Source organism: Larus michahellis, chromosome 8 (assembly GCF_964199755.1).
Source record: "Larus michahellis chromosome 8, bLarMic1.1, whole genome shotgun sequence".
NCBI classification, from domain to species: Eukaryota; Metazoa; Chordata; class Aves; order Charadriiformes; family Laridae; genus Larus; species Larus michahellis.
In genome coordinates this window covers 46,169,718-46,180,332 of record NC_133903.1, presented here as the reverse complement: position 1 = coordinate 46,180,332, position 10,615 = coordinate 46,169,718, and the positions used below count along the sequence as shown (strand labels likewise).

Sequence of the window (10,615 nt, the reverse complement as noted above, 5' to 3'; positions counted from 1 at the left end):
AGTTAAAAAAGGGCTTTGAAGACAGAAAAAGTCTATACTAAGGAATTACCACCAGAATAATTTTAAATCTCTGGCAAATAATATTAAAGCACTTACTAGCTATTAATTTAATCTCATTTTCCTTTCTACTCATTTCATAGATAAGAAAACTGAGGCAAAAGGAGGGTTTCTGGTACGTCTGAAGCTGCACAATGAATCTGCAATGGATTTGAGATTATTTTCCAGGGCAGGTGGCTTCACCACAGGAGGTCTCTTCTCCGCTCTGTTAATAAAGTCATTTTGATGTCACCCGTTCCCCCAGCATTGGTTTCTCACTAGCCTCATGATATGAACACTGCATCTCATATCTGACCTGCCGGAGAGTAAGTAGGGTGAAATGAGAGCACAAATAGGTATGGATTTATGGGGAGTGACAAGGTCAAGGGTGCTGTAAATGCCTGTTAGCACAGCAGTGCAGCATGCCCTTGCCCACATGATGGAGCGACAGTCATTTGGCCTGGGCCCACACCCACTCCAGGAAGATATGCTTGGCCTTGGCACTGGGAGAGCGCTTTAGGACCCTTTGGCAAGACACACATTTGCTCTGATTTTTTCTCATCTATTTTCTATGTCAAGTTTTAAAACAATCTAAGAAAACCTGAAATCGTAAGAGCTATAGGCAAGACAACAGAAGCTCCAGAAACATCCCTTGCCTGTACTTCCTTCCATCCCTTCACAGAGGTGTTAAATAAAGCAATCCATATTTTGCCAGATTTCTTTGTCATGCTGTTGGCTCAGTATGATATCTTCTATTGCAACTTGACAAATGTGAAGGTGCGCTTAGTAGGGGGATGAAACACCAGAAGATTAAACTCTCCGTTCATCTGGGTAGGTGAGAATTTCACTGGCATGTATGCGTTTGGCTTTAAGACACTGACCAAACTCAAGGAGCCTCGCAGTTAAACATCAGTATCTGTGTACATACACTGATGCAGAAAGAGGGACGAGGTCACAGACAGCTGCGTTAACACAGGTGCGTTGTCCTCCACCCAGCTGTATCAACACGCCTGAGGATAAGAAAGGACTTCACACCTTGTCTAATACAATTCTTGGACTTCCTACATAAGAAAAGCACCATTTTAGGTTTTATTTAAAGTGTGGTTTAAGAGAAAAAAAGGTAAAATGACACAAAATCTTTGGATTTCAGAATAAGAAGTTTCTTTCAGTGTAATACAAGTGGCCAAGATTATCAATTTCCTGTCTACAAAGTTTTTAAACCTTTTCTCCTAGAATCTGGAGCAAAATCCCAAATCAGTTACAGAATATACCCAAGATACCTACTCAAAATAATTCGCTATTATCAGAACGAGACTGAAAGCAACGACCAAGAGGTGAACATGTACCCCAGTGCCTGAAAACAAACAAAGTCTTTGAAAAACTGGCTAAGAAACAACATTTGGGAATTCAGATGAGGTGAAATTTCATTTGGGAATTAACGGGCTGTGCTCTGTAAGGAGTCTGTGTCCTTGGCAGGGCATTTTCAGGATCTCCTTTGCGGGGAAGCAGATTTAAAATAAATCCATTTTCCCAAAATAGTTGTGATTGAAAATGTTATTAGCCATAACAAATGTTAGTGCTGACAGGAGAATGGCCTGTTAGGGGCCTCTGGTGAAACAGTCAAGTGAAAGTCATATTTCACATTATTGCGAACATTTTCCTGTGATTTACAGAATATTTGTGAAACATGACTTGCAAGGCATATGATTGATATTGAGAGAACAGCTAGTGTGCAGGGAGAATCTGTATTTCACAGAGACTGTTTGCATGAAATTTACAGTCCCATAAAGTGCTCCTCTGTCCTCAACAGAGATCTAGTTAAAAGAACTTTACAGTCTGAAACATCCCAAAATTGATTCTAAATTAATGTTTCCATATTTATGTTTAAGATGCTGGTGGTGTAATGCTATCCTGTTTTTACTATAAAGCTGCAGTAACCCCCCACTATACAGAAATACCAGCACCAGCCTCTGGACGTGAGGATTTTAGTGATACAAAGGGCTTGCCTATGAATCAATGGCAAAAAAAAAAAAAAAAAAAAAAAGAGTTCAAAACAATGATCACATGAGGCTTCTGAGGATACAGCGCTATCTGTCCCTGGCTGCTACAATAACAGCATCTGCTGACACAGTAGTCTTTAAGCCAACATTGCAAAGTACCCTGAGAATGTACATGAATATTTTTATTATGACCATTTTACATATGGGAACATACAGACACAGGGGAGTTAAATGACTTCTCCGAGTCGTTTGTCAGTGCTAGCATCAGCACATAACTCCTGTTTGTCGGCTTCAAACTCTGCTCTCAAGAGTGGTGGGCTGCCACCCCAGTCCATTGGACTTAATAATCAAAACAAGGCTGGGTCAGGGCAGTGCTTTATTCCTGCCAAGAAAAACGCAAGTGATTTAGGAACTCGCTGTGGCAATTCAGCAGTTCTTTATATCCAGAGTGCTGCTAAATCATCACATTGAGACCAAAAGGCAGATTGGTGCTGCGTCAGCCTCAGTTTATGAGTGTGAGGTGCCAGCGACCGATGGCCTTGGACTCACGGAAGGACAAAGTCACGGTGATTTGGTGTTACCTTTGCATCTTGCAACATCAAGGTTGTGCCCAGCCTCAAGCAAAACTTAAAGCTTCTCTTTCCTCAGCAGGTTTCACCCTCTCCTGGGATACCTCAAGTCTCCCACAACCCTCCTCACGAACAATACACCTTCCCCAGTGTACCCTAGTCCCTTCTACCCAGCCCCTATCAACCCACAGTCCCACTGGCCCCTCTCTCACCTACATGTCCTGCCTCCCAGCCCCATTGTTAACCCCAGCCCCAAACCCAACCCTAGCCCCTGCACTCCCCCCACCCTGCACTGACCCCTACATCCATCCCACCCCTACCACCCTAATCCCTTGCAGCCTCAACCAGCCACAACATTCCCAGGCCCAACCATCCCACCAGACCTGATGCAGCCCAACCGCAGGCCCTGTGCTCCTCCCACCCCAAAATCCACCCCTGGCCCTACAGTCCCTCACACACTCCCTGACCCCAGTGCCCACCTCAGCCGCTGTGTCCACCCGCCCTGACCCAAACACCCACCTCAGGACCAACAACCCCCCTCAGCCCCCAGCTCCCTTGGCCGCGACCTCCACTCCAGGCCCTACAGTTCGCCTCACCCCAACCCCCCCGGCCCCAGCGCCCGCCTCCGCCCCTCACTCCCTCTCACCTTCCCGAGGGGGAGGATACCCCGTAGAATAACTGACACTTCAGCAGAGCCAATCGCGGCCCTCCTTTCCCCCCACGGACCAATGGGTGGGCCAGTTTCCGCCCCTGAGTGGGCGGGGCGTCCAGCTGGGGCCGGGTGCTAAGGGCGCGTTGCTAAGGAAGTGGGAGGCGGAGGGGGAGGGGAGAGAGAATGAGGGGGGGCGGTCGCTTTCCCTTCCCATTCGCTGCGGGAGGGGTGGGGGGGCGGAGCTTCCGGTGGGGAGAGCGGAAGCGCCGGTGGGGTGTGAGGCGGGAGTGCGCGGCGATGGGCGCTCGCGGGCTGGAGGCGGCGGTGGTGGAGCTGGTGCCGGGGGAGGCCCGCGGTGCGGGAGCGAGCGGGCCCGGGGAGCCCTGAGGATGAAGGGGGAGGCCAGGGGGACACCGATGACAGGAGAGATTGGGGGACCCCTGAGGGTGGAGGGGGGGGACGGGGTCTGGGGCACCCCTGAGGGTGGGTGGAGGGAGGGACTGGGCCTAGGGCACCCCTTCGGGTATGGGGGGAGGGAGCCGAGGAGACCCTTGTGCCGTACCAAGTGTCTGGTGATTCCTGAAGGGCAGGTCAGGACGTTTCCCTTTCCCCCCTGCAAGGGGACAGCAGTTTCTGAGGCCTCCCCAGCTCCCCGGGCAGGTATGAGGAGGGGGGTCTCTGCCCCCCGTAGCGATCTGCTGGCCTTGCATCAGTGGAGAGCTTTGGGAAGCTGCAGGGATTGAAACTGTGCTGTCCTACTGAGCTCACCCACATACTGAAATGAGATGAGGCAGTATTCATAGCTGACAGAAATAAAGCTAATACGCACTTCACCATTACCTTTAAACTTTATTAACCTGGCAAGATGCCATAGCTTCTTATTCTGGTAGACTGGAGGACAATTATTTTAAATCTTGTGATTTGTTTCAGGGAGCAGTACGGAGAGAGGGCATGCGGACGGTCAGCCTGTGGTGATCCTTCTCGGATGGGCAGGCTGCCAGGACAAATACCTGGCCAAATACAGTGCAATCTACAGTCAGAAGGTGAGTACCTTATTTACATTTTCATGATACTGTCATACAGCTCTCTGAGAGACTGCTGCTTTTCTGTATGTTGGTAAAATCATTCTAAAGCCTCTCTCAGTCTGGAGAGTCATGGGGAGTGAGTGGTGAGTTCTCTTGTCATTGAAAGCTCCTTGTCTCTGTCATTGAAAGCTCTAGATAACGCCCAGGTAGCATTATCTAACAGTTGCTGATGTCATCTTTATGCGTGCAGCTGAGGCAAAAATACTTCCTTGGAGAAGGTTTCTGCTGTTGTGTGAATCACTGGAATATTTTAAGGCTTTTAAAGTTGTGAGATGATTCAGGAATGACATGAACTGTGTTAACTTTCCAAACAGGTAAACATGGAGGGAAAGATTATGCATTTACTGCTTGCTACTAGGGCACAGCACAGACTTGGTGAGGCCAGCCTGAGGTCTGACAGAGCACCTTGGCATCTGTTGTTCCTTCGGCTTTTCCTTCCTGTGAAGATGGTTCATCTAAACATTGTAATCCAAATTCATTTTATCCTGTCTGTGGAACAGGCATCCTATGATAGTAATACCTGCTCACTAGGAGCTCCTTGTGTTTGAAGTAGAGAGGTCTGACCGATTGATAGTTCCCTAAGTTATGTTATTTTCCCTTCTAATACTGTATTTTACTGGAATGACCCCAGCTTTTAGTATGGGAACCTGGTGAAACATTAGACTTATTTTTTTTTTTTTGCCAGTATACCAGGATCTTGTATTTATCCAAATCTGTTTCAGTTATAGGTGGCAAAGTTTGTACACAAACAGGTCTATTGTTAATGTGTAATCCAGTGCCAGAGCAATGAATTGGCGTGTTCTAGTGAAGAATTAATTGTTAGTGACCGTTGTGACTAAGAGATGCAGCTGATCAGATGAGGAGCATGTTACATGGCAGCATGCCAAGTTTTTTTGAAAATACTTCTCTATCAGAAAGACAATAGGAATGGGAAAGAAGGGAAAAGGTTTTCCTAGCTTCGTAATGAGGAAGTGGCTGCAACCACGGCAAGGTGGTATAGCAGACTTGCAGACTTTGATTTAAGAACCTAATATCCTGTTCTTCCCCATTCACTGTTAAGGGAGCTCTGGGCAGGAGGGACATCTTGGTGGCTTTGTCTTGCGTTTGTCAGTGTGTAATTTCAGTGAGTTTAGGTGATAGAAAAGATCTAAAACATTTATAAATGTAGTTCCGTCTTCTCTATTTAGAAACTCCTCCAGGATCCTTTTTCCCAATGTACACCTAAATGTAAGTCCTTAACTGTAAAGGCAATTGCTTGGGCGTTCTGAATCTCTGAAACGGTGCTCTTCATTTGCACAGCTGGAGTGTTTCAGAAAGGCTTATGAAAATCATGTCAGTGTTGACTGTGGGTGAGTCTTAGAGACAGCTGCAAACAAGTACTACCCAAGGACAGGAAGGAAGAAGGTCTTCCTCCTTCTTACGTTTCAATGTCATGACCTACATGTGTACCAGAGCAGGTCCTTCTTACCAAATAGCTGATACTGAAGGTTTGTGAATCGGGGAGATGGTTTTCTCTTCCTGAGTGAGGACTAACACCCGTAAAAGCTTGGGTGGTAATGTCCCCAGGGGCCCTGCCACTTAGCACAAGATTTGAAAGGATCTTAAACACCATTAAATGTAGGCCTCTGCTACTGCAGAAACCTTGTCATAATACAGTGTGCTGTTGGGATTAATATAATCCTATTCGCATCGGTGCCTTGTACTGACACTAAAGACTTTCTTCTGGCCGTGTGGTTTCAGTTGGAAACCTGTCCCAAATTTTCACGTTCTTTTTACTGATGCTTGCTTACTCCTTGTAATTTACAGCACAGCCTAACTCTGTGTGGGGTCTCTTTCTGTTCTTCTTAGGGGTGCACCGTCATCCGCTACACGGCTCCATGGAGGATGATATTCTTCTCAGAGACCTTTGGCATCAGATCTCTCCAGACCCCAGCCAGGCGACTCTTGGAGCTGCTCTTTGACTACAGCGTTGAAAACAGACCGGTTCTTTTTCATGTTTTTAGCAATGGTGGCGTCATGCTGTACCGTTACATCATTGAGGCGCTCCACACTCACAAGCCATTTAAGAACCTCAAAGTAGCAGGCACCATTTTTGATAGTGCCCCTGGCAGAAGAAACTTGAGAGGAGGCCTTCGTGCCTTGGCGACTGTCTTGGTTTCCAGAAATGTGCTGCTCAAGTATTTCCTCTTATTCGCTTTTGCTACTACGGCTGTCGTGCTGCGGATCTTGCTGTACCCATTGACCCGCTTCATTCACGAGAGCCATTACGATGCCCTGCTGAAAGCGCCCTCGCGGTGGCCTGAGCTTTACCTCTATTCCCAGGCTGATGCCATCATTAAGGCCAGCGAAGTTAAGCACATGGCTGATGGCCGGCAGCAGCTCGGTATCTCTGTGAAAGCTGTAGACTTCTCGGATTCGGCTCATGTCAGCCACATGCGGATGTATCCCACCTATTACAGCAACCTCTGTACGACTTTCCTGTCTGACTGTGTTGGGGGCTCACCTCGTTAGTGATGTAATGACTTCTAATGTTTGCCTCTGCTTTGCTCAGCTTGTATGGGAAATGTTGTCCCCTTTGCCGTTGTGTCTTTGAAAGGAGGAAAGTAGAGACTTCTTAGCTTTTTTTTTTTTTTTTTTTTTTTTCCTTCCCCCCTTCACCATCTACAAGTCTGAAAGCCTGCAGGCTTTGGGCCAGTCATGCTGTAGCAGAAAGTAGATACGGATTAATTTGAAGTACTGAAGGTGAAATCCTAGCATGGTTGAAGTTGATGTTCTTTACAATGGTGTCACAGACCAGAACTTCACATGGAGCGTTCTTTGTTTCTTCCTGTCTCCTATTGTTCGCTGCTTTACGTGTTGTCTCCTTGTCCCTGATGTCCAATGTGCACGTTCTGTTGCCTTGTACTGATTTTACAATACGACTCTTCCGTGTCTTTGTTGGTTTTTTCCTCTCTGCCATTTCTTTTTTATCTTGCAGTGAGCAAACAGAAGCAGCTCTGCAGGACTTTTCTCTCGGTGCATCTCAGCTCTTGTTACTCTCCTTGCTGGAGATCAGGCCCGGAAACCAAGTGTAAGACCTGGAAAAGGCTTGTGCAGGGCAATATGACCAGACTGTCATCTGGTTCCGTTAAATAGCTGAGATAGAGCAGTTAAAGCTCCGATCCTTGATAGGAACTCAAATGTTTGTGATAACTTCCGTGTTCTCCAACCAAAAGATTTAAGTTAACCTTTTTGAATGCGTCTTGTGTTTTGTTTCTCTTCCAGTCTTTTGTGTGTTCTCCTGAGTAGTTTTCCTTTCTTGGAGAACTGCTCATTTGTTATTGCGTGTCTTTGAGCAGCCTATATCGTGCACCTGGAAATGCAGGAAAACTGGCACAGCTGTAACCCAAAAGACCCCAGAAATAGAAAGGTGGAACTGCAGAGAAAAATTAAACTGTCCCTTGGAGCTATGATTTATACTGGGTGTTTCTTAAATCACTTCCAGCCCACAAATGACCAGGAAATTCGATGTTTTTCCCCATAATGTTCTCTTCAGGTGATAAGTCTTTGCTGTCTGTGCAGTGTGTACTGGTAATACAAGAAATGAATTCCTTCCACCTAGTGAAAAAGTAGCTCATTGCACTGCACTCCAGCCGTGTTTGCTTTGGGGTTTTGTTGTTTATTTGGGAGAGAAGTGGGGATAAAGAGAGAGGAGAGCCTGCTAATAACATATTTTGCCCATGTCACAGCATTACAAGCTAATTAATAGCGTGGTGGCCAGGATTAGCTGACTTCAAAGTCCTAGTCAAAGGTTGCTTGGAACAGGTTCTGGAGTGCTATGGGCCTGTGTGAACAAGGGGCTGCCCTCGAGAGGTCAGAACGTGAAAAGCACATGGATTTTTACACGTTTGCTGCCCGTGGGCTGCTCTGCTTGTCTTGCCAGCCCTTGGGGTGCTGTCATCCACAATGGGGAAGCACTTGCTGTTCTGAACCGACACACAGAGAGGGAGGTCTCTTGGGAAGCACTAAAATAATTTGGAAGTTTAAAACGAAAACCGCCACACCTCAGAAATGGCAGCACAGCACCCTGTGGTCAGTGGCCAGAACAACTGTTTCCAGTAGGCCAGTGTGGCAACACTTACTTAAAGCAAAGAATAACCCCGCATTGGGTGTGGTTTTAGAGTGGACTGGGATCTGTAGGATGGGTGAGAATTAACTGAAAATGGGCTGATGGACTGGTTTGTTTTCTTTTTTTCTTTTTTTTTTAAGTGAAAACTGGCTCCACGCACAGGAGCCCTTGTTGCTTGGGGTCCAGTCTTCTTGTAGGTGTGATGCCAGTTTCACCTTCCACGGAGAAGATGAGCCATGAGGGCGACTGTGCAGTAACACACCGTCAGCCTGCTGCCTCTCACGAATAAATTCTTGTTCCTAGGACTTGGACCTGTAAAATCCAGACATGGTCCCCTATCCCATCAGTGATCTCCCAGCTTTTTCAAGCGGGCCCCTGGTTTCTGCTGCCAGTGCCATAACTCCTGAGCTGTGATCTGTTTCCCTGCCTTCCTGGAGAGCTGGGCTGTGTCTTCTGGGCGTCTCCAGCCTGTTTGTGGAACTGTGAAAACTCTTAGGGAGCAGAGGTGATAAAGGTTATTTAACTAGCACTTGCCCTCATGCTGGTTTCTATGGGTTCAGTATTTACAGAACAGTTAAATGCTCCATAATATACGCCTCTGCGTTAATACAGTTGTGCTGGGCTGGGAATCTGCTGTTCCTGTTTATTGCTGTGGGTGTTGAACTTCTATTTAAGGACTCGGGCTGTTCTGGAGCGTGGCTGGCAGGAGCTGGAGCTAACTCCAGGTGGAGATGCCCTGCGCTACACGAGCTGGAACCAGCTCACGGGCATTTCCACTGCTGCAAAACTGACTTGAAATTCGGGGCTAGTTCACGTACGCACCTCCCTAGGAGCAGAGGGGATCTCGAACAAGGCAGGGATTTACAGAGGCAGTCATCGGCACCGGGCTTCTGAGCGGGTTTTGTTTTCCGTATCCCACCAAGTTTTAATTATGATTATGTGCAGTGTGTTAAATGTATTGTGTGATACGTTGCCCTCGTCTTTCCTATACGGCATGTATGCTCGCCTCCCCCCTTTCTCCTCCCTTTATTTCTGTTGCTTGTTATTTGAAACAGAAGGTTAATAACTTGGTGCCCAAAGGCAAACGGCCAAGAACTGATCCAAGCACGACTGGATTTAAAAAACCCCATCCTCAAACCCTTAATCCTTGCTAAACTGTCACAGTTAGGTGCAGCCTGTGTTCCTAGAGAGCTTCAGCCTGAACACTGAAAGCCAAAGGTTGGGGTATGGTGGCAAATCCACGTAAATCTCTGAGGTGAGCTGTGGGAGGGGTATTGCAGATCCGTTCTTCTGGAGGAAAAATGCAGTGTCCCTGGGCTTGCCTTGTGGATGGGGAGCGGGATGTGGCACCGGGAATCTCTGCCTGGGGAGCCTGGAGGTGGATTTCATAGAATCATAGAATTGTCTGGGTTGGAAGGGACCTTTCGGATCATGGAGTCCAACCATCAACCATGGATTAGCTACAGTCCAGCCCTCCTGCCCGGCCGTTGGAGCAGCACGGACGAAAACACCAGTGGTGGTGGGAGAAGAGGATGCCCAGGGGCTAGCTTCTGCCATCGCACATTTCCCAGCTCCATCCGTTTTGCAAAAGCACAAATTAACCTTTCCTCACCAACAAAAGCCGTTTGTGAGTGATTCCTGCGAGGGAGCTGCCTGCCAGCTCGCTCCCTGGTGCTGCCTTCTCTCCCCGGGCAGCGGTGATGTTAGGGGAAGGTTTTAAAAAAAGGAAAAAAGCCACTTAATGGGCGGTCTGGGTGGTGGTGTGCCTGGGCTGGAGAGTGCTTATCTGCTGGTGGCAGGCGGTGGGAGGGTGCCCCTGCAGCCAAGGTGCCTCCAGGCGCTGGGAGAGGCCTGGGCAGAGCAGGGGCACGATCTGACCCAGCCAGGGGTCGTGTTTTGGAGCAGGGGGGGAGCATCTTGCAGTGCCGGTAATTCAAACCAAGCCCCTGGGCAAGGACTGACCTGCGCCCACACCTAATAAAGGTGTTTTAAAAGTCTGCTGTTGCCTTTTGTGTGTTGGGGCAGCCGATTGCGTATGGGCTGAGGCCCCATTTTTGCGTTGGGAAGTGCGGGCATACGCGTGAAGTTCTGCCGCTGGTGGAAAAGCAAGGGTGGATGGCTGGAAATGGAAACGAGCAACCCAACCCCATGTTCTGCTTCCTATG

The 10,615-nt window shown here is 47.9% G+C and overlaps 1 protein-coding gene across 1 annotated transcript; it reads left to right on the top strand.

The window, feature by feature from the left end:
* Nucleotides 1–3,501: 3,501 nt before the first annotated feature.
* TMEM53 (transmembrane protein 53) lies at nt 3,502–10,447 on the top strand. Its single transcript, XM_074598413.1, has 3 exons — nt 3,502–3,612; nt 4,188–4,300; nt 6,191–10,447. The coding sequence occupies exons 1-3, from the start codon at nt 3,555–3,557 to the stop codon at nt 6,851–6,853; spliced, it is 834 nt and encodes a 277-aa protein (XP_074454514.1). The 5' UTR covers nt 3,502–3,554; the 3' UTR covers nt 6,854–10,447.
* Nucleotides 10,448–10,615: the final 168 nt, after the last annotated feature.

Excerpts from the sequence above, each read along its gene's own strand:
- TMEM53 (XM_074598413.1), top strand. The coding sequence starts at position 3,555 with ATGGGCGCTCGCGGGCTGGAGGCGGCGGTGGTGGAGCTGGTGCCGGGG. Across the intron at positions 3,613-4,187 it reads GGTGCCGGGGGAGGCCCGCG|GGAGCAGTACGGAGAGAGGG; the intron begins GTGCGGGAGCGA and ends GATTTGTTTCAG. Across the intron at positions 4,301-6,190 it reads GTGCAATCTACAGTCAGAAG|GGGTGCACCGTCATCCGCTA; the intron begins GTGAGTACCTTA and ends TGTTCTTCTTAG.